This window comes from Contarinia nasturtii, unplaced genomic scaffold (genome assembly GCF_009176525.2).
Source record: "Contarinia nasturtii isolate CC-2019 unplaced genomic scaffold, AAFC_CNas_1.1 Cnas_scaffold_129, whole genome shotgun sequence".
Classification (NCBI taxonomy): Eukaryota; Metazoa; Arthropoda; class Insecta; order Diptera; family Cecidomyiidae; genus Contarinia; species Contarinia nasturtii.
The window spans coordinates 13,574,742-13,602,683 of NW_022197486.1; the positions used below are offsets into that span (position 1 = coordinate 13,574,742).

At 34.1% G+C, this 27,942-nt stretch overlaps 4 protein-coding genes across 10 annotated transcripts; 3 read left to right on the top strand and 1 right to left on the bottom strand.

Annotated features, from left to right (window-relative positions):
- The first annotated feature begins 284 nt into the window (after positions 1-284).
- On the top strand, positions 285-4,579 carry LOC116346098 (major facilitator superfamily domain-containing protein 6). Of its 4 annotated transcripts, none has more exons than XM_031776011.1 (9): positions 285-364; positions 1,376-1,514; positions 1,624-1,849; positions 1,928-2,542; positions 2,612-2,781; positions 2,860-3,051; positions 3,156-3,267; positions 3,324-3,504; positions 4,344-4,579. In XM_031776011.1, exons 2-9 carry the CDS (start codon positions 1,399-1,401, stop codon positions 4,412-4,414), a joined length of 1,683 nt encoding a protein of 560 aa, XP_031631871.1. In that variant the 5' UTR covers positions 285-364; positions 1,376-1,398; the 3' UTR covers positions 4,415-4,579. The 4 variants fall into 4 exon arrangements, 3 of the variants coding, with proteins under 3 accessions (XP_031631871.1, XP_031631864.1, XP_031631883.1); XM_031776004.1 differs by lacking the exon at positions 285-364 and adding an exon at positions 371-1,124; XR_004201559.1 differs by lacking the exons at positions 285-364; positions 4,344-4,579 and adding an exon at positions 371-1,124 and having other exon boundaries at positions 2,860-3,067; positions 3,324-3,439.
- Positions 4,580-4,951: 372 nt separating this feature from the next.
- Positions 4,952-6,107, top strand: LOC116347443 (UPF0428 protein CG16865). Its single transcript, XM_031778024.1, has 4 exons — positions 4,952-5,246; positions 5,310-5,458; positions 5,532-5,780; positions 5,853-6,107. Exons 1-4 carry the CDS (start codon positions 5,126-5,128, stop codon positions 5,997-5,999), a joined length of 666 nt encoding a protein of 221 aa, XP_031633884.1. The 5' UTR covers positions 4,952-5,125; the 3' UTR covers positions 6,000-6,107.
- An 82-nt stretch (positions 6,108-6,189) lies between these two features.
- Positions 6,190-7,571, bottom strand: LOC116347434 (mitotic checkpoint protein BUB3). The gene is made up of 3 exons (XM_031778015.1): positions 7,236-7,571; positions 6,588-7,149; positions 6,190-6,473 (listed from the first exon to the last, which is right to left on the bottom strand). The coding sequence occupies exons 1-3, from the start codon at positions 7,428-7,430 to the stop codon at positions 6,247-6,249; spliced, it is 984 nt and encodes a 327-aa protein (XP_031633875.1). The 5' UTR covers positions 7,431-7,571; the 3' UTR covers positions 6,190-6,246.
- Positions 7,572-8,885: 1,314 nt separating this feature from the next.
- On the top strand, positions 8,886-26,290 carry LOC116343189 (protein SCAI). 4 transcript variants are annotated; one of them, XM_031771124.1, is made up of 10 exons: positions 8,886-9,108; positions 11,636-12,034; positions 16,899-17,015; positions 21,907-22,089; positions 22,318-22,548; positions 22,658-22,780; positions 23,907-24,403; positions 24,631-24,826; positions 24,990-25,252; positions 25,395-26,290. In XM_031771124.1, the coding sequence occupies exons 3-10, from the start codon at positions 16,918-16,920 to the stop codon at positions 25,640-25,642; spliced, it is 1,839 nt and encodes a 612-aa protein (XP_031626984.1). In that variant the 5' UTR covers positions 8,886-9,108; positions 11,636-12,034; positions 16,899-16,917; the 3' UTR covers positions 25,643-26,290. The 4 variants fall into 4 exon arrangements, with proteins under 4 accessions (XP_031626984.1, XP_031627009.1, XP_031627001.1 ...); XM_031771149.1 differs by having other exon boundaries at positions 23,922-24,403; XM_031771141.1 differs by lacking the exon at positions 11,636-12,034.
- Positions 26,291-27,942: the final 1,652 nt, after the last annotated feature.

The window sequence follows — 27,942 nt, forward strand, 5'->3', positions numbered from 1 at the left end:
CATTCGAATTTATTTTATTGTGAAATAAAGAGCTGAATACTCGAGTTTTCTAAACTCGAAAAGTGTGCATACAAAAGCGATAAAAGTGGTGAATATCATCTGTCAAGTAAACACACGCATACATAGAGAGAGTCTGAATGAGTGGTAACGTAAGTATGCCAGACAAGACATGAGTATATTTTCTATACATCAAATGGTATGTGTACGTATGCGGCTATTGTGGTGCACACAAATACGCACATCGTGGTATTTTCTGCGAAAAACACGTGAAACACGATTATTAGTCGAGTACAATGAATGAATGGTTAATGTTGTGGTTGTCATTTCTGTCGAATAAGAAGCAAAGCAAAAAACTATGTTCGTAGTAAGTTTAGAGCATTCGTTGAGCGGTGATTAACGATGAATATAGCTAGTAACATTTAACATTAAGTTCTGTCTGCTTGCGCTGACATAAGTGGCAAAGTTACGTTTTTGTTTTTTCTCTGCTTCTTTTATTCTTTTTTTTTTGTTTTCAATTGGCCACTTTGCACCTGTGTGTATGAGTGCAAATTGATCGCATTTGATAACAACGACGAGGAAATTTTATCCATTCGTTCGACATATTTCATTCAATTTATGAAATTGAACTCTTTTATTGAATGGAAAACAGTTTGTGTGCATCAATCGGAATTTCGTCAAGTCAACGAAATAATGTGGACAATAATCAACATTTGGCACGCTACTTAAGCATTTGATTTGTGTGGCATGTATTTGTTGTCAAGACGACCCAAAGAGGAGACAAAAATAATAATAATAAAATACATCGATCCATTGAGCTGTTTGATTCAGCAATCGAAACTCGATTCAATTGGTTTTAAATTATCTTAATTGATCAGTATTAACGCACTTATTCCACCCGAAAATAACGACGCGAACCAATTTCAATCACTCACTCTGTATTGAACGCAATTCATTTCAATTTTTTTTGAATTTACGTCATTTTAAATTCACATTTGGAGTCGAGGGGTTTCGCATTTTGAGTCGCATAAACAACGTACAATAAAAAAAAATCCATTTGAAAATGGGCTTAAATATTGACTTAAAATTGCTGCCCATGAAAGCGCACTATTTCTTATTCAATGCAGGTGAGGTACAACGTGAAATATTAACCACGTTACGTTCACGATACTAAAATATTCTAATTTATTTATCTGTCATCTTGATATGAGATTGTGCAGTTTTTGTACTAAATTGATTGTTTTACTCGAGATGATAATGCTTCGTAGTTAGTTGAATTTCGAAAAAAAAGCACGCAAATTTCGAAATATTTTCTCTCCTGATAGAAACTAATCGTTTTTACACGGTGTTTTTTTTTTGTTATTTTACGGAATTATAGGCACTGGAGCTGTTGTATCATATATGCCAGTTTATGCACGTCAATTGGGATTTTCAACGTTTGTTGTTGGCACCATTTACTCTATTTTACCAATATTGGGATTGATCAGTAAACCCTTGTTCGGAGTCATTGCCGATCGGTACGTACATCTAATGTTTGTTCATTGGATTGCGGCTGCAGCAAAACAATTTTTTATCGACTAGCATACGACATTAATTTGCATGTTTTTGACATTAATCAATTTTTAGATATCAGCGTCACAAATTGATGTTTGTAATTTTCATTGTAATTGCAATTGGCGCATTTTCATCGATTCAATTCATTCCGCCGATACCAAAACACACACAAATTGATTACCATTGTAGTTATAATGAGGCTGATCTCAAATTTTGCCCCAGTTCAATGGATCATTGTGCGGCCGATTTATTTTTACAAAATTCCAATAAAAACATCACCAAAGTGTATACATTCGATGTAAGTTCGCCCTCCCCCCTTTCAATTGAGACAAATATTTTTTTTATCTTGAATCATTTCATTCGTCTTTGTTTTCAGCTAAAATGTGAAGTGAAAGAAGATTGGATGTGGAATCACATTTGTAAAGAATGGGATCGTGATGAAAATTGTAAACGAAATGAAAATAATATAATTCATATAAAATCGCAGGTTAAATATGATGATATAAAAAAAATGCAAGAGAAAAATGATAAGGATTGCATTTATTTCCTACATCCAAATCTAACATATAATGATAAACCGGTGGCAAAAAGTTCAATTTGTCCGAAGAGTAGTGTGGCCTCAAACGATGGATCATTTCGTTTAACATGTACCGGTTTCGTTGACGATTCAAATGTCATGGATTTAATCGTTGAACCATCAGTGAACGACACCAAATTCACATCATATCCACAATTTTGGTTTTTTTTCGCCGCATTGTCCATCAGTTGGATTGCGATAGCGGTCATTGTTAGTGTTGGTGATGCAATTTGTTTTCATTTGCTTGGAAAACGGCACGAATTATATGGTCATCAACGGTTATGGGGTGCCATTGGATGGGGATCGTTTGCATTACTATCCGGATTTTTGGTGGACTCATTCAGTTTTTCTGTGATTTTTTATTTAATGACCGCCGCACTTTTGCCAGATACATTAGTTTCGTCATGTCTTGATGTAAGTTTGCAAATTTTATATTGTGAGACGAAAATATCAAAGTAAATCGTCTATTTTCATTCTTTACAGTTCAAACCAAACAAAGTATCGTCCAGTATTATTCGAGACATTGGACGACTATTTCGATCGGTTCGTGTCATTGTATTCTTTCTTTGGTGCATTTCCATCGGTGTATTTATCGGAGTTTTATGGAATTTTCTATTTTGGTATCTTGAAGATCTCGCCGATCAAAATGGAGAGTAAGTCACACTACTTTTTTTCCATTCCTCAGTAAAAAAACATTCAAATGTTTCAATGCATTCCATTTTCGTCCATAGTTGCAAAAGTCAAGAGCGAATAAAAACATTGGAAGGTCTTGTAAATAGTATACAGAGTTTTGGCGGTGAGCTTCCATTTTTCTTTATATCCGGTTGGTTTATCACAAAAATTGGACATGTAAACGCAATGACATTGGTGCTATTTGTGATGGGTATTCGGTTAATCTGCTATTCATTATTGACAAATCCATGGTGGGTGCTACCTAAGGGAAGAATTACAAAAGAAAAGAATCGAATTAATTTAAAATAATCGACAATTAATCAATATGTAATCACTCATTCAACTCATTCACCAGGTGGGTGCTACCAATTGAGTTTAGCCAGGGAATGACATTCGGCATATCTTATACCGCAATGACAATGTATGCGAATGTTGTTGCTCCCAGCGGTACAAGCGCCACATTGCAGGTACAGTTTTTTCCAACTTTTTTTTCTCCAAATTCGATTCCATTTTTCTCTTACAGGGCTTAGTTGGCGCAATATTTGAAGGAGTTGGTGTGTCAAGTGGAAGTTTCATTTGTGGTTACCTAATGAAAGCCTACACGGGTCGAATCGCATTTCGGATATTCGGTGTGGCAGCAATTTGTTTGAGTTTCTTACATTATTTTGTTCACAAATTCTTGGATAACTTTGACACGAAGCATGGTAAGACCTTGCAAATAACACGCACATTTCAAAATGGTGAATGGGGACTTAATGATAAGACATTAAATAACCCTGAACGCTTTACAATGAGGTCTGATTGATAAAAACAGAGAGAGAGAGAGAGCAAATACCGCGAAATCAGAGAAATTTAATAGAGCAAAATGATGCACACAAATACAACGGCACAAAAAAAAACAAAACCGAATCAAACAATATTCAATGAATGTGTTCAAAGCGATAAGAATTTTTTTATATTACTTTTTATTACGATTCAAAAGCAAAATACTCACATTTCCAAGTATTCAGCTAATGTACACACAAAAATATGCAGTCAAATCAAATGAAGAGGCGGTTATTAGGTAGTGTGTGGTCAAATTTACTATGAATGCGGTTAATTAGGGTCAATTCTAGAACACAAAATTATATAATGAAAAAATTAAAATGATGAAAATATGGCCGCATTCAGTTTAAATTTGACCGCATATTTTTTTGTGTGCGAGGTAGAGCAACAAATATATTATTGATATATGTCAAATTTGATAACAAATTGCGAAATTATTTTAGATTTAAACGAGAAGAATTTACGAAGAATTTAAAATTCAGTACAAAATTTTTATTTAGCATTTCAGATGCGAATTTCAAACAGGCCCATTGAACTCATTGTTCATAATAATAAAAAAGAAATTACATAAACTTCACAGTTAAACTATAGTTGAGACATGATTTTATTTATTCAATTTAATTTTTTTGCCCCGTTAACCGCTTTTTTTGCCTTAGTTTTTCCATATATTTTTTTCATATGTTCAATATATCCAATTATTTTATTTCTTCCGTTTTAGATTATCGGTCGGCAGCGAATGCAATACCAAATGACGATTTTCAAATGTTAGAGGACACCGATTATTATTAATGAGAGTCATAAATAATGGTGCAAATGAATAATTTTTTTGTCTGCATAGACTGATCTTACAGGGGCATTTATTGTACTTAAGAAAATTCCATAATTTCGTTGTTTTTTCGATTCGCAATTGTTTTCAAGATTTTTTTTTTATGAAAACAAAAATACATTGTTTCACATTAAGTTTTTTTATGAGACATGCGGTGTGATGATTTAAACCCTTTTTTTAATTTTTAGCATTTCCCTCACGATAACATTTGTAAAAAAATATATTTTTTTAATGGACGCATAAATGCAATTTAGTTTAGTAAGTTTAAAGATTTTATCAAATGATATAATGTGTGCGCTTTAAACGTTACGTGCCTATTTAAAATAAAAAAATTTAAACTTATCAATCAATTGATTCTTCGATTTCATTTCAATTCAATTCTTTGGTTTTGTGATGTTTATTGTGTCGACAATGACCCAGTTTGGGACCAGCAACGCCATCTTTCGTCGCTTACATACAACCACTTTGACATATTATTATTATTTGTCAAATCAATAGTGTGCGTATGTTTAACTAAAATAGAAATTTGTAAAGTAACAACGAATTCAAAACGTTTGAATATCTATTTGGTTTGTTAGATAAATTATTTAAAAAAGGAAAATAAAATCGAAAAGTAAACATCGACGAAATTCATTTACATTGTGATTCAATTTGATTGTGTATAAACAAACAAAATGCCAAAGGTTGTGTCACGCAGCATTGTCTGTTCGGATGTGAAAGATCAACAAGAGTACAATGAAGAGAATCCATTACACATTTACTACTGCCTATGTGGACAAATGACATTAATTTTAGGTAAATAAAAACAGTCGTGAAATAAATTCGAGAAGAAACTAAAAGTTTTCTTTTTGATTTCAGATAGTGACATAGAGAAATTACCATTGCGTAAAAGGGACGGAGCAAGAGTAATCGATTCCACATATCATGCCCATAAAATTACCTGTGAACCAGACGAAACAATTTATGTACGGCGTGATGTTGGAATTGAGAAACAGTATCGCTTCAAGGTAAAAATAAATGTTTTAAGTAAAAATAAAAATCGACCGATTCAATTGAGAAATTTTCTTATTATTTTGACAGTGTAAAACATGCCATTTGCCGCTATTCTATCGACACAGTCCAGATAGCAAGGTAACATTCATTTTGAAACGTGCTATCGTTCAGTCAAAGAACGAAAATCCATTCAAAGCAATTGGAGATATTGGCAGTCAAATTCTATCAACACAAGGTCCGCGTAAAGTGTTGGTCACAAAACACACGAAAAATATGGGCAAATTTAGTTCCGTCACAGTTTCAACGATTGATGAAGAAGAAGATGAAATTGAAGCGGTAAGTTTGTGCTCGACACTTTTGAAAATTTTGTTTTTATAAAAATCCAACGTCTTTTTCTTTTGTTTTCAGCGCGAAATCGCTGACAGCTATGCAAATAATGCTCGTATCATTGAGAAACAATTGAAACGAAAAGGTGGGAAACTCAACGATATTCCTGAAACAAATAACACAACGATGCAGTCGAAAAAGACACGAGGAACTCTTCTAAATATTTAAACAGCTCACTCGCATTTATTTGTACATTTAAAATAAATTCTAAGGGCCTACACTCAAATACAAAACATTTAATAAAATATCGAGTTTTAAAAATGCACAAAGTTAAAATTTGGTTGTTGTTTGTATTTTCATCTGGTTATTTATTTAATCATCTTATTTTAGTTGTATGAAATAATCTAGTAAATGTTGATTTTTTTTTTTTTTTTTTTTTTACAAGAAAGTCCAAAACATCAAATGCAGCCGGAGTTTATTTGGGTTTAATTTCTTGCTCATTGACATATCGAACGTAGATGACTGGTTCGGGAACAGGTTCTGGTGGTTTTTCCAATTCATCCAAATAGGAGCATGCGATTGCCAAAGTGGTACCATCTGAACTGAAGTTAAGTGCCGAAATTGACGTATCATAATGATGGAATTGACACAAACGCTTCTTATTGAATCCATCCCAAATATTAACAAAACCATCAGATCCACCTATCACATAAATTGTTTATTAATGGAGTGTCGTTTTTTTTTGTCAATCAGTATAAAAAATATTTCAAAATTAAGACACATGAAGGAAAGAAAGAATAATCGAATAAATCTTACCGGTTGCAAATGTATTGTAAACACTGTGAAAACTAATTGCATTGACTGGATGAATAATTTCAGTGTTATTTTCCTTCGATCGATGGCATTTGAATGCAAATTTGCGTTTTTGCACCTCTGGATCCAAGTCAAAGTATTCAACAGCGACACGCCCCTCAATTGAACTCATCACAAAACCATCTTTATTCGGAAAGATTCGAATGCATCGTGTTTGATATTTCAACGATGATTCACGTCGTGTAACAAACTGTTCCATATTTCTTAAATCCCAAATGAGAACTTTACGATCGGATGTGGCAACCACCAATTTTTCATCAACACAATCCATCGAATAGACTTTGCCATTGTTTTGTTCATATGTGCCGACACAGTCTTTTTCTCTTGTATCCCAGAGTTTTACGGTTTTATCCCAACTACCGGTCAGAATACCATTCACTTTTGTGCACATTTCAACACATTTGATGCCATCACTGTGTGTACCAAGTACGGTGTCAGTGTGTGTATTCAAATCGTAAAATTTTAATGTATTATCCAAACCACCGCTAGCAACATGAACGGGATCCTTAACATATTCAACAATGAAAAATAATAAATCAATTACAAAATAAAAATCCCAAGTATGTGGCATTTAAAAATGACAAAATTTACCTGAAATGCACAGTCCAAAACTGGAGCTTCGTGTGTAAATTTGTGCCGCGACGAATTATTCAATGTATCATACAAACGAACGGTACAATCCCATGAACTGACCATCAAATATTGATTGGAATTTGGCGCAAATGTACACGACGAAATCACATCACCTGGTGTATTATTTAATTGAATCTCATTCTTTTTATCCATATTTTCTGAATTATCGTTCGAAGAAGCGCAAAATATTTGATTGAATATGAAAATGATTGCAAACGCCGGACTTTTCTGTTTGGAATTTTTTCTGTGTTTGTTTGGTTAAAGCGAAGTAATTTCGGTTGACTCTGTTCAAGATTGAATATTGACAGTTTGCCATTTGTATTGTGTGGTGCGCGCTTGTTGCGGTGTGGTGAATTTGGCGTTTTTCAACACATTGCAACGAATTATTTGTGAACATTTTCCGACGTTTTATTTTCAACTGTATTATTCGTTATTTTTGTGTAAATTTATTTACCTTATTTTATTTTCCCTCGCTTTGGATACAATTCAAAAAAAAAATTAAAATAAAAAAAAAATTCTTGATGAGCATTGGGAGAGTTGTTGGAGTGCGTTCGATTGATGTGTGCGCGGTTCATTCGAAATTCGAATTCATAAACTTGAATGATTTTCTATCTATACGTTGAACAATGAACATAAAGTCAAATGTCATATTACATGTCATATGGAGAATTTGATATCAACCCCTCACAGTACGGAAGCAATGTGTTCAATGCGGAAGCATACTGAAATCCATTAGATTTTCTCTCAAAATATTTGAGAAAAAAAAATTAACGAAAAAAAGAATCAAATTAATTTTTTTTTCTTACTGCCAAATGGCAGATAGAGCAAAAAAACCGTTGGCAATTTTTCATGTGAACGAGATAAAATGTGTCGGATTGGATTTAGTTTCGATTCACTTTATCTAATCTTTTTTGACTGGAAATCTTGTTCAGAGATGATTGATGATCAAATGTGGCCGTTGGTTTTGGGATAAAGAATGCATCATCATTGATATTCTTGGACATTCGTCGGACATTCCAACTGCACACAATATTGAACATTTAGCGAATGCTATACGCTCACTGGATGCGAACAGAATATAATACACACGGTTACACAATGGTATCCTCCACTCTCGTATGGAGAATGAACCGTATGGCCGTTTATGATAGTTTACAGATGCAATCCAGCGAACGGAACATATGAGAATGGGAGAAATTATGTGTGTGTATCCGTTCCTCCTCGTAATTCGAATGAATGTAGTAGCCTATTTCACTATGACTCTAGTAGCTGTCGTAATATGCATGAAAAGGGAATGAAGTGAATGAACGAGGAAAAAAACGCGCATACAGTAGCAACCCCCCTGAATTGACGTCGACACACATCCTATACGACCGATGCGAAACGTGGTCGGAAAAATAAAGTATGCGTTCTTTTCGTGTATATATATATATATATATATATATGTGTGTGTGTGTGTGTCTTTGTATGTATGTGTTTATGTTACCGTATTTTCTGTACACGTATCTGAAAGCGAGAGCGAGCGCGACAGGATAGTAAAGGGAAATGTTAAGCAAAATACAATCGTTTAGAAATTTCATTTTATAGTCATATTGCGCGCGTACGTCGTGTGCACACTGAATTTTTTTTCCCGTGTTTCAATTGTTTTCGATAGATTACATCAAACATAGAACAGTTGAAGAAAGGAAAAGAAGTCACAATTCACAAAAAATAGTGTGTAGTTTGTGGAAAAATTGAGAAAACAACAAAAAAAAAGACTTATACATACATTTTTAGGATAGGCATAGGCAAATACAAAATTATTTTAGAGTGTTTCGTGATTTCGTTTAAGGTAGACTTTAATGCTCAATAATAATAATAATAAGTGCAAAGTGTTCTGATTCCATTTATCTGAATGAGAATGAACTTCATAAAGAAAAAAAGAAACCAAGAAGCTTTGAGGAAAAATGATAAAACGAACGAAAAATATGTTGGAATTGCATTGTAATCGGTGTCATACTGCTACTGCTGTCATTGAATTGCATTCGTATATGATTGTAAATTGGTTGTTAAATTATAGTGAAATTGACGACGACGAGGAAGTTTTCTTTTTTTTCTCTTTCTCGCACACACATTCTTACCATTTTGTATTTTGTGTTACCTTATGTTCAAATGGAAAAACCGTAAAAATTGCACGACAATTTCAAAATGGGTATTGTATCACTGCATTCATACATAATTGCAAATCATTCCCGCAATTGGGGAGTGGATTGTTCTACTTGAATATTCGATATCATTGGCGATTTTATCATTATTCATCATATTCTGTTTGCCATTTTTTGGCTTTAATTTGTGATTATATGAACATTTTCGATAACTTTGATTTTACGAATTTCGACTCGATCTGTGCCATTTCCCATTGTCTGTTATTGGCTTGAATTGAAGTTCCAAATCTCAAAAAATGCTGAATATGGCCACCAAATCCCGCTCAACATTATTGACGCATACACACATCGGAGAGTATACATATCAGAATTGAATCGAATGCCATAAACGAAATATATAAATATTGGAGACATATCAACCCTCTTATTTGTTATTTATGCGTTGTCGGGTTTGAATGTGTATGTGTGTACATGTATAAATCCATTATCGAATTTTGAATATTTGTTTTTTTTCATATGGGTGAAAATAAAACAACACCAGGACAAAAAAGAGAAATAAAGTAACAAAAAAGACACATGGGATATACAACGGGAAGAGAAAGAAAAAAAAACCATAACAGCAGCAACAATAACATACTCACACGACAGGGAAGAGTGTGAGCCCGAAACCTTATGTCAAAATGCACAGTAAAAATGACTAAAACTGTTGTAGCTAAAACGCATTGAACGAATAATGTACAATTAATTGCAATGACCAACATATTGCATTTTCATATCTGTGACATAAACAATTTTTACTATAATGTTAATTTATAAAATGAAAATATAATTTTTTAAATTAATTTTCTTATGATTTCGAGTTGAAAAAAAAATGTATCAAAAACAGAAGCAATTTTTTTTCATATATCGAATTGTTATAATTCACCAGTACAATGTCGGTCAAAACTTCTTATATTATTGGGGCGGAAATTGACTGGATGCCTTTATTAATATAGGCCAAACTCTTGTGTCTCACCCGATGGCTCTTTCTACCATAGAGGAAGCTGGGTACACGGCATAGCCGGTGCACAATTCTACCACCTAATACACGCATTTGGGCGACACCATTGATTTCTGTTCGACCATCGTCGTTGGTTACAGTTGAACAGCAAACATATGCGTTGGAGGTATAGCTTACGTGGCCATACGAGGGTAAAAGATTCACACAAATTCTTTTTCATTTTTTTATATTTGTTGATTATTATATAATCGAAGGGCCCGAATCATGCCAATCGTCGCGATGTAATAAAAGACAATATTTCATTTCGTTTAACCACTTTTCGAGGGGCTTGGATATGTATTCGTTATGGTGTATTCTGTGAAGTTTAATGGTCAATATTGACTGTGCCAAAAAAAGAAATATGGTTTTTTCCCATGTTGATTTCAATGGGTGGTGAAAAGAGAAAAAAAAATGTGCGTTCTATTTCTTGGAAAGAAAGTGCGGCGATCGCAACGGGATTTTCAAGTTTCTTAAGCTTTTGAATTTGATATTATTCATTGGATCATTCTCAATTCAATTGCACTTGATTTGTATGTGTATTTTTGTGTGTAAAAACGTGAACTGTGTATGCGTGTGCATGAAGATTGAATACTATAAAATAGTAGATGCATCAGCGTTGATGTATAGCCTCTCCATTTGACACTTGATCTCGATGCATGGTTCGTAACAACAGCTTAAAACAAAAACAAACCACACACGCGCGCGCGGGTACTTATTCACATACACGCTGTGTGGTGGCTCAGTGCCAAGAAGTGGGTAATTAAGTACAAAAGCAGACATGACCGCCCCAAATCCTCTGACCGTACCACTCTCACTCTTCTTCTCGATTAATTGTATGACACTGATGAATAAAGAAAAATTCCGTATGATTGCGGCGACAATGGTTAACACAATTAATGTTCCACGTTGGTAAAATGTTTATGATACGTTGGTAAAATCAACGATGATAACAAAGAAATGCAACAGCAGCTGTTGTAACAGCAGTAGTATCAGAATGACACGCGGAGAAGCTCAACCGAATTATAAAAAAACAGTGCGCGACCGATTTTAACTCGATTTTGCAATAAATCAAGGAGGAGAAGAGCTTTACTCCTATCCTTTACGTTTGTGTGTGTGTTTTTTTTTCTCACATTTTTATGGGTGTCCTTCTTTTTCTGTCTTTTTCTCTAAAACAGCCTTTATGATTTTTCACTTAAAATCGATTTGCGGCAAAGTTTCACCAAGAAAATTACAACGATGGCAACAAAAAAAATCCAATCTAAAGTGCATAGCTGAATAGCATTTTGTAATTTTTGTAGCTGTAACCAAGTGACAAAAGCAACAAAAAAACGAAAAACAACAAAAAAAAAAGAAAATAGAGTGAAAAGTATCATTATATAAAGAGGAAGAAAAGTTTTTTTTCTGTTGTTCACTGGGACAACAATAAAAGAATCACTGTAACAACAACAATTCCATTTTATGTTTCACAATATTTTTAACACGAATTTGGCATAATAAGCGGAAAGATTAAAGCGAGAGAAAAAAGAAACTACACGCGACAAGAGAACGTGCCGAATACAATAAATCACAAATGGGTAACACAGACTTTATTTTACATTCTGTTTTTGTCACACTTGATTTTGTGATCTTTTTATCATCATTAGAACAGAGTAAGATACGGAGAGAGAGAGAGAGAGAGAGAGAGAGAGAGAGAGAGAGAGAGATAGTAAGAGCGAAAAAGATGCGAGGAAGAGAGAGTTAAGAGGAGTGTATGTGCATCTCTAGAGAAACACGTTTTTTAGTTTAGTTCTTTGTACTTTGATTCTAACGAGAAAAGTGCTCTCAAACGCTTATTTTTCAATAGACTGTCATCATTTATATTCATGTTTGAAACAAAAAACGAAAGAGAAAAACATGTATTTCTCGGTGATTAACACCGAACAGTTGAACGCAGAATATGGTCAGAGAAAAAGCAGCATTGACTCCAAAGAAACTAACAATCATAAACTGAAGAGAAAACAATCAACAAAGAATGCAGAGAAAGAGAGAGAGAGAGCGAGAGAAAATAATTCTTTTTTTAAATTGAAACAACAGCAATATTATAATGTAAAAACTCAATTGTATGCATATAAATTGTTATGACGATGGTGATAATAAAAATCATCATCCAAATATTTATGTACCATTTTCATTGTACAATGTTGATGAATATTGTGCTTTCCATGTTAAATGCGGAGGACATAACAATAGAGAAAAATGTAAAGCTCATTGTGTGATGTATGTGTGACACATCGTGTGAATCTGTGTATGAAGAAACATCGCGAATAACATGTGAAATGGTAATCCATTGACACCTGTATGTGAGATGCGCTTGATACACTCGCTTTTTTACACGTCGAAAACTTTCATTCGAGTGATTGTGAAAAAGGTTCGTTATTTTGCAAGCGAGTAATGGAGCCGAAGAGTGCTTGTGTGTGTGTGTGATGTTGATTTCTTGAATTTGAAATTGTTGTTTAAAAGTTTAAGCATGAGAACGTCATCAGTGAGTTTGAAATACTATGATTAAATGATATTGTAGTATTTGTCATTGGGTTGCAAAATTGGTAAACTTCTCTGCCCATCAATTTTCTCAGTTTTTCTTTATATTGTTACCGTATGTTTTTCTACAGCTGCATATAAAACGTTTGGCTGAATGAATACGTTTGATTCTATCTTAATTGGGTTTGTGTTTGTAGATAGCACAAGAGGCTTACAATCATTTTCCTTATGCTTTGTATCCGTGTGTATGTGTGTGCAAAATAAGCACGCGTTTCGCAGTTGTTCGACACGAACGGCTTAGTGCTAGTGCAATTACGGGTTAACAGTTGTACTATTGCCATTTCCATGACATTGCACGCGCTAGTTCATCTTTGACGGTGTTGTCTATGGCGCTCTATCTCTCCCTCGCACTTGCCGTGCAAACGTACATATGTTCACATTCACAACAACACCAATAGGAAAAATGTGATATATAGGAAGTAGCGGCAGAAGTAGCAAAAAAATAAAAAATAAAATAGCAGCAATGATAATTTTGTGTAGACATTTTACTCCGTTTTGGATAGTTGGATCCACCAGGGATTGTTCCTCTGAGGAGGAGGAATGGTGAGGAGGAAAATGAGGAGGAGGAGGAGGAGAGCGAGGAGGATCCTCCTCCTCAACTGAGGAGGAAAATGTTTTTAGCTAAAAATGATATTTTTGTGATAAAAATAGCCCTTTGAGCAAAAAAAACTTTTCCTCCTCATTTGAGGAGGAGGATCCTCCTCGTTCTCCTCCTCCTCCTCATTTTCCTCCTCACCATTCCTCCTCCTCAGAGGAACAATCCCTGGGATCCACAAAGTTGACACAGCCCATTGTTCAATGTTATTACGGTTTATCTGGTCGGCATACAGAAAACATTCAAATTGAAAATGGCCGAATACAAAGTCTGGGCGTTTTAAAAGAATTTCCAAAAATCGAATACCAAATCATATTTTTCAATGCATCTCTCGCTATGTGTCGCACAGCAAAATTGATTGCAATCAATCGGTTGTCTTTTCGATTGACACAGATTGCCATATACGTTTAAATTGAATACGAACTCAAAAAAAAACACATCGAGTAGTTTATTGAAGGATAAAATGAAACTATGTCAGTGATTTTCAATTTTTTTCTTCTTCTGTTCAATGTGTGTGTGTGTGTTTGGTTCTGTGCAAAAAGCGCGCTCACTGAAGCGGCTTTGGAAAAATCTCGATCAGAAGAGAGTAGGCTGTGTGTTTGCACTGAATTTGGCAGCCAAAGATATTTCTAACGGCACAGATATGCCTTGCATATATCGCAAATATGTGCCACATCACTTTGCCCACTGTAAACAGTAACATCAATGTAGGCTATACAACACGGATTTCTTGCGGTGCACGATGCGGCACATATGAATGATCTAGAATAAAAATCAGACTTGAAATAAAAATCTCTGAATATAGCTATGGGAAATGATCTAGTTGCGAAACGACAAAAGTTATTAAAGTTTTAAAAGTCGTACATTCATTCCTTAAACAATTCGCAATAAGGTCTCACAATCTTAGAAATTGTTACGTTCATACCAAATTCTTTGCCACTTGGTCGAATTTGCGTTCATCGCTTTTACACGCACAATTTTTCAGGCATCGCTTGAAAAAAAAATCACATAAAAGCCGCATAATTCTCTACGATTTGATCCAGATCCGTTGACCCATTTAAAATATATTAGACTTATAGACTTTAGTTTCAAGTTGAATTTTTATTCTAACCCAATCATATCATGTATACAAAACATAACTATGCCGCTAGAAATATCTCTTCTTACTAAATTCAGTGCAAATACACAGCCTGAAAGAGTGGATGAACGCAACAGCAGTTTGACTATATGCCGAGATGAAAACGCACAAAAAACCACCACATACCGAAAGATAAGAATGACAAGGAAAAATATATTCAACGAAAATTGATTATTCAATTTGAACGAATGGGATATAGGTAAAGAAGAAAAAGCGAAATCACGTAGTATACATACACACTCACAACCGCCATTCACATTGACACACAAATACACTCTCGCAACCACTTTAATACATTTAAACACCGACACCGTCAAAGCGTGAAATACACACAGACCCACATACTACACGAATCAAATGCACGTCAACTGTCAATATCGCTTTTTTTTGCTAGGTTTGTGTGTACTGTTCGGCTGTTTTTCCGCGACATATACATCACATACACATCTATAGATGTGTGTACGTATCTGAAATGCGCGCAGAACATTTTGCTTCATTTCATTTTTCTGTGTGTATGTGTGTTCCTGATTTCACCACTATTCTCTTCTGCTCGTATTTTGCCATTTGCCATAACTAAGTTCTCGTGTGCGGCTTTTATCTGTGCGGCCTCTCTTTCAATCTGTTATTGTTGAAGCAAATTTAGAAATAAAAAAGTTGACCGAGAGCAGGAAAAGAAATCAAATAATCAAACATAGATAGAATATAGTTATTTTTATATATAAAAGGCCATTGGATATACGTATTTCGGTTTCGGCTTAAATACAATTTTTTAATAGAAAATAGATTCGTGTTATTATTGCAACAATTTTCTCTCGGGCTTTGTGTCTAATATTCTTTTTTTGTGTGTGAGGTTTGGTGTGTGTGCTTTTCATATGGCGCGTGCGGCGGAAAGAGAAATGTTCATCCGGCACATTACACTGATCCAGTTGACGGACTAATTAACAAAAAGTACATGTGTTTGTGATAAAATAAAAGAGCAGTGAAAATAAAGAACAATCATAATAATAATGAAAGCTCTAAATTGAAGAGCATAGAAATAGTATGAGGCAAAATAAAACGAAATAGAATAGCAGAAGAACAGAAAAATTCATAAAAAGACGAAATAAAACACAACACACATTGCTATTCACTCACAACAAGAAGGAAAGACGACAAGTATGGATCGAAGGAAAACATATAGGAAACTTTTTTTTTATAGAAATGAAAGAATAGAAGCAACGAAAAGAATAGAAGCAACAACACACGAAGAATACGTACACACAAACTTCGAGCAAAACGCATAAAATACGGAAACACATATGGTTTTTCTGAAGACTAGCTTTGCCGTGATTAATGCATTAATTCCGATTGAGTTGACACATTCAATACGTTTTTAGTTCGATTTTACCAAACCATATCGAATCCGACCACCACATCAAGACAAAATAGATAGCATACATTGATTTTTATTATAAAGTGAGAACGAAAGACACCACATGTCAAAATTTTCTAATATTTTACGAAAGGTAAATGAAAATTTCCCATAGTGTGATCCCTCGATACTAACGAGCGATCCGATTTCAATTGGCACAATGTGCGAGCTTTGATAATTTTTCCCTTTCGATTTATTGAGATACTGTTGCTGTGCTTGGCTTTTTTTACTATCGATTTTTCATATGAATAAATTTCCATCACTAATTGGAATAAAAAAAAAAAAAAAAATGAAACAACAACCGTACATAAAAAAATCCAAATTGAAAATAAAAACCTAATCGAATGCAATTTAAACGAAGAGAATATGTGCATTTTGTATGCAACGATGTGGATGAACACACAATTGAATGTGTGACCGCTGGAAAAGATAAATTGAACTACTTCTACTTGATAGCATCCGATAATGCAATCATATATCATATGAAGCGGCTTTTTGATGCATTTATGTGTATAATTAATTGTTTTTCTCTTGACTCTTTCTCACTCTTTCTCTCTCTCTCTCTCTCTCAATTTCACTTTCTTCAATTTATTCACCAATCTAACGAACGAAATTGCATTGAAATGCATGAATCTACATATTTCTTCGTCATTTTAATAAGAGTGCATGTATATGCTTCATATAATTTACTAATTCAATTTTTGTATTGGTTGACAGTTTGGATGCGGTAAACGGTATGGTTAATATGGAGAAAAGTGAAGACCAGGATAGAAAGATTGTTTTAGAATTTTGTCATTTGCTTGAGAAATCGAAGCAACTGTTCAATGGGCTGAGGTAAATGATAGTTTTTTTTTTCGTAGTATATTAGTTGTATGTACACTAGGGTGTCCGATTGAATTGAGTTTTAGACATCAGCACTGAAAATACAAACCAATAATAAAAATAAATATTTTTGTGAAAATAATCTTCAGCTAAAATTTGTTTGTTAGCTCCTACAATGTGAATAGATTTTTTGTGTCCAAGAATAAAATTACAATCATTATTTTCATTTTTGAGGGCAACAAACAAAAACAAAGTATTAAACAATATCATTTTTACTTACATTCAATGGGATGTAGTACTCCTGCTTGCGCTAACTAGGCCACAACACTCAAGCCTAGCGGTAATGTAACATTATGTTACTATATTAATTTTTGAATTAATTTGATGAAAATGATCGATGGTCGATGTTTAGTGCTGATTATCAGGTGGTGAGTTCCAAGGTATATGTTGCAGAAGAGCTTCATTGATTGGAATGTTAAACAGCTTAAAAAGCGCTTAAAAGTAATCAAACAAATACAAATCAATTAATATGCAAAGAAATACGTTGTTTCATGGTAAAATTTAAATTCATACGTACCTTAAATCAAAATGCACTTAGCGGCAACGATATCGCGGTCCCACACAGTCTTCCGTACTCTAGGTTGTTGATACCATCCACTCTCTTGATACAGTTCATTCGATTGTTCAGCCACAACATTTTCCATTTCGCCATTTACAGGGTTTATTAGCCATTCATATGTGTGAATCAACACCTTTGACAATAAAGAGTCTGCTTTTTGTTGATCTGGTTCTGTTGCATTTTCAATCGCTTCAAGTTGTAGCAAAAAATTTTGCAGTCGATCGAGTCGTAATTGTCGTCTCCCTTTTCTTTGCCACTATCATGGATGGCAACCAGAGTATTGCTCAGCACTGCTGCCATCCAGAGCATATTTAAATATCTTGCTGAGAATGCGTCGTCCGTCGCATGCGAAGGTACGTAGCAGTTTATACATCAAAGCGAACAACAATACATACATTGTTCTCTATTCAACCGTTTGATTGTTTTGAGTCACATAATCGTGAAGAGAACAATGGATTCATTCTTGTTCGCTGTGATGTATAAACTGCTACGTACGTTCGCATGCGACGGACGACGCATTCTCAGCAAGATATTTTAATATGCTGTGGATGGCAGCAGCGCTGAGCAATACTTTGATGGCAACATTGCTTCAAAGCGTGGACGGCAATTTTGGCATACCTTAAATCGATGACTCTTGGTTCTCTGATCAAATCGACCAATACATCTGGCGCACGTTTGACTGGTAAAATTTTTATCCACAAAAACGATAACACAGTTGCCACGTTTTTTGAAACTTGCGCACAGTTTTCGGGAACCGGGACATCGCATATGCCGTTTGATCCTAATTGGTGAGTTAGGTGGTGTATCTGCAGCACCAAAAAATATAATGGATGGTTTATAGTTGACCAATTCACCAGCCTTTTCATCAGATGCTCGAACTGTTCTGATATATTTTTCAAAACGGAGACGTGTATATTTTGTTGTTGCATATACATCCATTCCTTTTTTCATCATTTTGAGTCGATGGTGAGTGTAGTATACCCAGTGTATTCCCAATGATGAGGGCATCGTTGGATACAATCTGCGGTCATTCCGATCATTTCGTTCAACAACGACGAAACGATTTGTCCATCTTTTGGCTTTAGCATTTCGAGTCGTGTGGCCAGTATTCCAATGAAATCGCTTCGCATTTGTCTCCAAATTCACCTAAAACACGAATTGAAATTCAAAATAATTTCAATGGCATTTTTGAAACTGGACCATCGGATAGCACCATGAATTGAAATAGTTTCTTTCCTTTTCCGAGTTGTTTTATTTTCGGCAATTTGAATACTTGATTCCAGTACAATGATTTGTCTCTTTTTAAATCGGATGAAGAAATTTGCGTTCCGTTTTCATTTTTTGCAATGATACCAGTTCCACAAAAAAACTTGAACAAATTGTAGTTGTCAATGGTGAAATGCGCGCGGAAAAATCCACAAAGCGGAATAACGGTGAGATTTTTGATTTTTGGTGGCGGATTTGCATCTGGATCTATATTTCGTTTTTGTTTTGTTTTTGCGCTTGCTTGCGACGCTGTTGACGATTTTCTCCGGTACCATTAAACTCTTCAATCTATCGTTGCATTCCCAGCCACATGGGCAGTGATTTGAACCAATTATTTTTGGTGAAATTTGTGATGTTATCATTTTTCATTTCAAACCAACTGTGACGACGAATCATGTTTAACAGCATCTCGCGTTTTTCGTCGCACAGCAGCCTCATTTGTTCCGAATCCAATGCGATCCTTTCCATAAACAGTCCATTGTATTGTATTGTCAATGTCTTTGTTATCAAATATAACAATGATCGGATTTTGATTGTTTTTGTACACCTTCATTTTTAGAAATTTATTTAACCGTTTCTTGAGATGTGCGTTTAAAATTAAATTATTTTCCACATTTGTTCCATATGTTATGATCAAATAATTCACATTTTCTGATGATGTCCTCGCCATTATTCTTTTCGAAAAAATCAATGTGATATGCATCAAACGCACGTTGAACCTTGGTCAAAAAAAGCAACGATCCTAATCTACCCTCACTTGCTTTCTATATCACCTGTATATTTTTTTTGAGCTTCACGTTCCGAGCGACATCTCTATGTGCTTGGCATTGAACTCGCGATCCAAACGAGCACCAAAGGCAATTAAAACATTTTTTTTTTGGTGCGAAAAAGTCAAAAATGTCAACTGATTTTGTGTGAAGAAAAACCATGTGGTATGCAACGTCCTCGCAGTTAATTTCGATGACACAAACTGTGCAAAGTAATTTCAATTTATTTTCCATCACGAATTCACCAAATACAAATAATAAATCGGTTTTTGTTCAATTTACACGGTATATCTTTATCGAGCGTAAAATGACAGACGTCACAACAAATGATTCCGTATTCAAACTTCAAACAACTAACATTCTACACAAACTTTTTGTTCTAATTTTCATGAGCACATAGAGATGGCGCCATCATGCAGTTTTTTACATTATTTGCCATTGTAAGTGATGGTAGATCCTAATGCACATATCTTGGTTGCAGTCAAACTTCGTTGAGTGTTTTCAGAAATCATTAAATCGCGATATTCTTTACGCAGAATTGAATTAAGCGTACATTTTATGGCCACTACTCCATCATCGCCCTTCCATCTAATCTTCATTGTTTATTCATCTGTCAAAAACAAAAACAAAAAAATTACATAATTTACTATTATTTGAAGGATAATGCATTTACAAGCGATATTTCACCGACAATGATGTCAAAAATGGAAAACATTTTATTACCTCTATGGTTGATCTCAATCGAATGATAAAATTCACTGCTTTTGAGCGGAAAAATGTTAACTGATTTATTATTCCGTTGAAAACCACAAACGATTTCAAAATGGTGTGCTAGTACTTGGCTCCGATTTTCTCTTCTTTCTTGTCGTGGTCACCGATCAAACGCAACTGCGCAATTCTTTTATTCATCTCGGTATTTATAGGCAAATTAACAATTGTTAAACAATGATTCCATTTAAAAAATTATATTTCAATTTGTTGCGAAATTCTCATATAGAATGGTGATGAAGAAAAACGTAATTTTCAGGAAACAATGAACTGCTTGAATTTAAATTTAACAAGCAATCAAATGTTTGCTAGTCACTCCATTTCGATATCATAAACTTCACAAATCACTACTCAATAACGATTGTTCACCGAAAATGTCTATATTTTAAAATATAAAACAATTCTATGAAGAAAAATGCGATATTATTTATTAATTGAATGTTGACAACACACCACATTCGTTTCTTTAATTCAGTTTCAAAACCACAATCTTTCACTGCAAATCAAATACTAAATAAAAAATCTTTCTCTGCTAGCTATATTCAGCAGCATTCTTAAGCAAAAAAAACTATTCTACAATGCTACGTCTTAAATCCAGCCGATATGGCACACCAACCAAAAAAATCTGACACAGCATTTCGGAACAATACAAAAACTTCACAACTCAAAAAACACTCACGATATTCATTGAAAAATTACATACTTCGAAAAAACGATATTTTATTTTTTCTTATATTTCAAAAGTAAAAACAAATCGCAATGCTGGCTGTATTCACAGCGATGCATTTTAATTTGAAATCAGAAACATTGTCGACGCACGCTTTTTTTTAATACCGGCAACGATCTTAACACATACAAGCAAATTAAATCTCAAAAAATATTTGTCACATCGATTGAATGTGCGTTGTAAAGTGCCCAAAATTGCATGGCACACGTTCCAAATTATAGATTCAAAAATCCAATCCTTTTCATTGTTGCTGCTTACAAACAACATCGATACTCAAAAACGATTTACAAAACAAAACAAAACAGTGATGTTTATTTATTTTATTTCCGAGAACCGATTTCGGTGTCGCCACACAATGCGCTCTGTTAATGATATTTTACAGTACGAATCTGAGGAGAATACAAACACACGCACACATCTACAATGAACATTTCATCTTATTGCCCGCTGTGTCAGATTCTGTTACACTGTTTGTTATTCAAAATAGCTCGAAATGATAGATAACCAACGAGAAAGATGCTAAAAAAGAATTTAATAGAAAATGAACTTTGATTCATTACCTGAAAGGAATTTTATTCGGTAGAAGCCAACAAAGAAATTTTAGATGACATTTTTTGTCAAACATATTTATTTTTCAATAGTGCTTTGTATTTTCAGTGCTGATATCCAAAACTCAATTCAGTAGGACACCCTAATGGACACATATAAAAATTGTGATTGATTAATTCGATTTAAATTTTAATTTTCGTTTCACAGAGATCTACCGCAGTATGGCCATCGTCAGTGGCAAGCGTATTTTGGGCGAACATTCGATGTGTACACAAAATTGTGGAAATTTCAACAACAACATCGGCTTGTGCTTGATTCAAAATACGGCCTGAAGCGATGGCAAATCGGCGAAATTGCTAGTAAAATAGGACAATTGTATTATCATTATTAGTGAGTGTGACATTGGCATTTTTTCCTAAGCAAAAGCTTTCTATCTACATAGATCGATAGATCATTGAGCGATAAACGTGTATTTTATTCATTGCATTCATTGTGTTCAAATGTTTTAAATTACTTTACAATTTTCGTCGTTGTTTTTTTTTTTTTTTGTTATTCGTTCATATTGGTTCGTTTTCGAAATTCCACATTCTAATCACATTTCAAATATTGTTTACATAGTTTAAGAACGAGTGAAACAAATTATCTGAACGAAGCTTATCAATTCTATGCGGCAATTCGGGGTAGAGCTTATTATTCACGTGCCATCAAAGAAGATCGACCCGATTTAATGGTGAAAAAGCTACGATATTATGCAAGATTCATAGTTGTTTGTCTGCTACTCAAAAAAATGAAATTAGTTCGTGAGCTCATTATTGAATTGGAGAAACAAATACAGGAATATACAACTACGTAAGTGACTTATTTTTAAATTCATTCTCACACACACAATCACGTCTATATTTTTATGAATTTCTATCACAAATTACACATTTGTTTCCAAATCTGTTTTCATTTCCAGATATGAACCTGAAGATCAACTAGAATGGTCACTTGTTTTAGAGGAAATAAAAGGCTTCATTAAGGCTGAAGCGGCTGTTGCCGTATTGCATGCCGATTCAAATCCAATCGTATTATCGTACAGGTAAAATATCTGTCATTCCAGTTGAATGGCTCAATGGGCTGTAAACAGCCCGTGCTTTCGATACCGATTGGCATTGAAACGCTTCTAAATGAAAAATGGCTAAAAACAATTGGCACATTTTGTTTAATCAAACGAATTTCAAACGAAAAAATCACGAAATTTTTTCAAATCAAATCAAATTCAAAATGAAAATGAAAAAAAAAACAGTCACAGTCGCATGAAAATTAAAAACAACAACCGCACATTTGCTCGCATTTCATGTGTGCACGCACAGTGTTTTTTTATACCAATGTGATGTGCTTCACATTCGACTACATTATTTTCCATTTTGCCGCTTACAAATACATTTTTCAGTTCAAAATAAAATGTTCGCAAAATACGATATGTCATATTAGAAGCTTTATGTTGGTAATTGGTTTCGAATCAGAAAATTACAAAAATTTGGTTAATTTAATCATTATTCAAAATAACAAATTCACGTCACTCTATTCAGCATGCTTGGAATGTTTTTCCATTCAAAATCGCACATTCATATCATATTAAAAAAAAAAAGAATATCCTAATCTTTAGATATATTGCATGCTTATTACATTTACATGCATTTCCATCTTTGAAATTCGATATAGAAGACGAGTAATAACTTTCTTGCAAATAATTTACAAATTTACAAATCTTTTACTTTTAAAGAGGAAAAAGTTGTAAAAAAAAATCACCGTTAAATCAATTTCAAAAATGGGATGCACTGACTTTCATATAATTTATTTGTCCCCCTACCTCATTCATATTCACATTCATGTTTTCAACATCAAAATGACAAAAAGTCTTTTGAAAAACCAATTCCCCATCACGATCAATCGTAGTCATTGTATGAATTTATATATGCCGTTCTATGTGTCATTTAAATCCAAAGCTCATACCATTGAATATCTCCACATTCCTGAATTCATCAATTTAATTGCAAATACAAATCATCCAATACACAAACACACATAGATGTATCCATACAAAATACACATATATACATACACATACACATACATTCGATCCATTTGAATATCATTCGAAAGCACGGGTCATTTTCTTGTTAACATAATTAGAATTATACGACTTCACCATTAATGTGTAGTGGGTCTGGTTCTAGATTGAGTCCGCTCACAACACCACCATGCGAACGATCACAGCACATGACACTAAGCCTGCAAGAGATTATAATTGTTGGTTCGGCATGCGAACAAGCAAAATTCTCCGAACTAACAATGGACATGTTTCGTATGGTGCAAACATTGGAACGTGAACCAAGCGAAACGAATCATATTCATGGTGGTATCGTTAGCGTTAGCGCTGCCATGCATAGTTATATGCCACCGGGTGTTATGGCCACACATGATTCAAGTCCAGCCACGAAAATGCCATACACTGAACAATGCTCAAAGGGATTCTTAGAGAATGGTGAAAAACGCCATTTTCGTGACAATCCACACAAATATCTATTGTATAAGCCATCAATCAGCCAATTGTTAGTGTTTCTGAGTAGCGGATTCAAAGAACTACCTCCTGGTGGCGCATTACTACTATATATGTCAGCTGATGGATGCTTTTCAACCACACAACATCCAGAAGATTGTAAGTAATCATTATAATATCAAGTACGAAACGGTACGTACGACAGGAAATAACACACACGAACATTTCAAGTTGTCATTTGTTTTCGGCACAACCTGTTGCTTTCATGACTCAGAAATGTGTGAGTGTGTATATGATAGAGATAGATAGATAGATGCATAGATAGATAGTGAGCGCGAGATAGAGAATGATATTAATGAATCATATATTCAACTTGCTTTATTCAGATGGATACGAATTGGGTGGATTGGGTACGAGCGTCAAACGAGATGGTATGGATAGTGGTATCGCATGTCGTGGAAAAGGTAACGGTTACAAGGAGCCACATTGTCTTTACCCCGGTGATCTATATCCATTTACGCGACGACCGTTATTTATCATCATTGATTCAGACAATTCGTTCGTCTTTCAACATGTACCAAGGTAATTTTTTCTTTTCGTTTTGCAGCAGCATTTCATTTGGAACTTTAATTATTGAAATCTAATAATTGATTCTGTGAATAGGAGTTTTGTCTTCTCCATAACATAATTTATCCAAAAATGAATGCTAATTAATAAACTAATATGGCATATGTTTGTGATTTAGATATTTCGGTCAACCGCTAGTGATATTGATGTCACCACAAGATGTGCCGACTACATTCCAAGATTATCAACACCATGGTTCCTTGTTTACGTTATTTTTGCATTCACCATTGACAGCCGTTTGTTACATTTGTAATGTGGGCGATGTTCCGATTCATCATTGGGAACGATGTCAAGGATATATAGAAAAATTTGTTACAGAAGCATCATGTTTAGTAACAAGATGTCGTGTAGAAGATGTAGGAAAGGGTCGTGATTATATAGGTAACTCATCTAAAGAATGTCGTTTGGTGTCGATTTTTTAGTCACAGCACTGACTTGGCGACAAAAAAAAAACGCTTTTTTTGTTAACACCAATCATCGTATCTATAATAATCGATTTTGTGTTTTTTTTTTTACATTTCAGATTCAGCTTATTTGCAATTTTTTGGTGATGATTTTTTGCGTACATTACTGCTGCGTTACATATTTTGTGATGTTGTGTTACGCATTCATATGTCATTTCGAGGACGACATCAGCGGCCGCGATGTGAACCACCATTACCAACCGTTGACTTGTTAGAGCATCCATCATTATCACATATTGTACTCCAATTGGCATCGGCCCTAGATGTTCGAGATCAATTCCATGAAGGAGCCACAGAAGTTGAATGATTCAGTCGGATTGAATTCATTTACGTGATTGAATTAACGAATGATATATTGGATACCTTCAAAATATTATCGATAAATCTGGAAATGCTATAGTTCGTTTCGTTTATAATTTGCTTGAGTTTTTGCGATTCATATAACCAAAATCAGAAAAACAAAATACTAATTGTATCACGCAAAACCGTCACTTGTAATTTGTCATTCGCTGTCCCTGTTCTATATTTGCAATTTTTTCGATAATTTTGAAATGTCTGTTTATTTTTCGTTTGGATTCACCAAAGAGTTGCCTGTGACAAGCAACAAAGCTCAAACAATAAGATTTTAAAAATAATAATGTTCCATACCGAATAAGATGATTTTTCCAAATCCAAAACAAATTATGAAATTCAAGCATATTTTAACAATGGAATTCATTAATTTTGCCATCAAAATTTTTTTTGACCGCAAACAAATACCAACATTTATGAGTGCAATCTCATTTCGATTCTAGTCAAGACCATTTATTTATTTATAATTCGATAAGTGAAATGTTAATGGTGAAATCAAAAGGCGGCGTCTTTGAATCACTCTCATTCACATACAGAAACAAACACACAAATGGCAAAGAGCCATCGACTGATATATTGATGGCTCTGCTTAAAAAAAAAAAAACAAAAATAGGATTTAAGCTAAGCTAATTTAAAAGAGAGACAAATCGGAAAAACTGGACAACTAAAGCAAACAAGATTCAAACAACAATAAAGAGAACAGACACTCTAAAACAAATAACCAACAAAAGCTTTTTTGGTCCTACACAAATTAACCTAAATAATGAAGAAAAAAAAAAACGAGAAGAAGAACATCGTATTTGAAATGACATTTTATATGAATGCTCTAGAAAATATTTAAGACTAGAAAATATTTACATGATTTAATTGAACCTTTATTTATTTTCTTGAATTTCACAAACGTATTGATTCATTTTTGAAAAAATATCATATTTAAATTTATACCCAATCTTTGTCGAAGGAACAAATTGTAATGCAAATTCACCCATTACCAGGCAAAAATTCACGGTAAAATTTGGACCCGGATTTGTGTGTAGTTTCAGTAATTTTCACGGTTGTCATAGCATAACATTTGTGTGAATACATGGAAAAGAGGAACGACAATCATTAGTATCAATTGAATTATATATGGAATATCTTTTTTTAAATTAAAAACAGGCTCCTTTCCTCTGCACTACCGTTGTACTGTTCTTATGAACGCACAACAAGGCCACAAAATTTGTGTAACACGCAAACTAATCGTTAAAATATTTGTTTTATCTAATCATTTATGAATTCAAGGCTGCTGCTTGGCAGTTGACATTGTTTGCATTCGGTGGTCTCCTCAACGAATCAGGCACTAGTACGCCAAACATTCCACGAAGTCCTGTGTAATTAGAAGCAAAAATATTAAACAATGAATAGACTCTATTTTCAATTGATTCATACCTTTGAGCATAATGCATTTTGCAGCAACAATATCGCGGTGCAAAACAACTGTCTGTGGAGCAGCATCATCATCCTGAACAAGTGGATCCATTCCATCGGTATTCGTAAATTTGACTGGAAACTATGCACATAATCTCCGTTCCATTTAACACGAAAATGACCACCAGAATGGGCCAACACGTTACATTTTTCAACGTTAGAATGAAAAACTAAAAACAATACCCAATCTCTAGCCCCCTTTCCCTTAATATTCACAGTTTCAATATGTATATTTTAATCTATTCTATTCAACATACCAAAAAAAACATGAATTTTGATTCAAATACAAGTAGCAACAAAGTTTGAAAAAAAGATGAAATGAGCATTGAATCGATTCGACGAGATATTTCAACATAACAAAAAATATTTTACATATTTTGATGAATGGTTTCAAATAAACCCGTGGTAAGATCCACAATGCTCAGGTTCATTCAACTGCATTAATTACTTTGTGAATATCCCTTATTTTTGGCAATATTTTCGAACAAATGCCTTTGTTTTCTAATAGATCCCATTTTTGTTTCAATGGTTTCAATGTATTTCCTTCGGTTAATGTACGCTGGAAAACAAATGACATTTCATATTCAGTTGAATTGTTGGCAAATCAAATTTATTATCATTTCACATCACGGAAGAAAACCGAAACATATGATTTTGGCTAGAGTTAATTCATTATTATCGCACACCGTTTAGCATCAAAAGTGATTTCATAATATTGACAAAGCACACATATTTCCTTTGCGGTTAATGCCTGGCATTTATGAAGAGGTTGTGTGTCATTTCAATGCA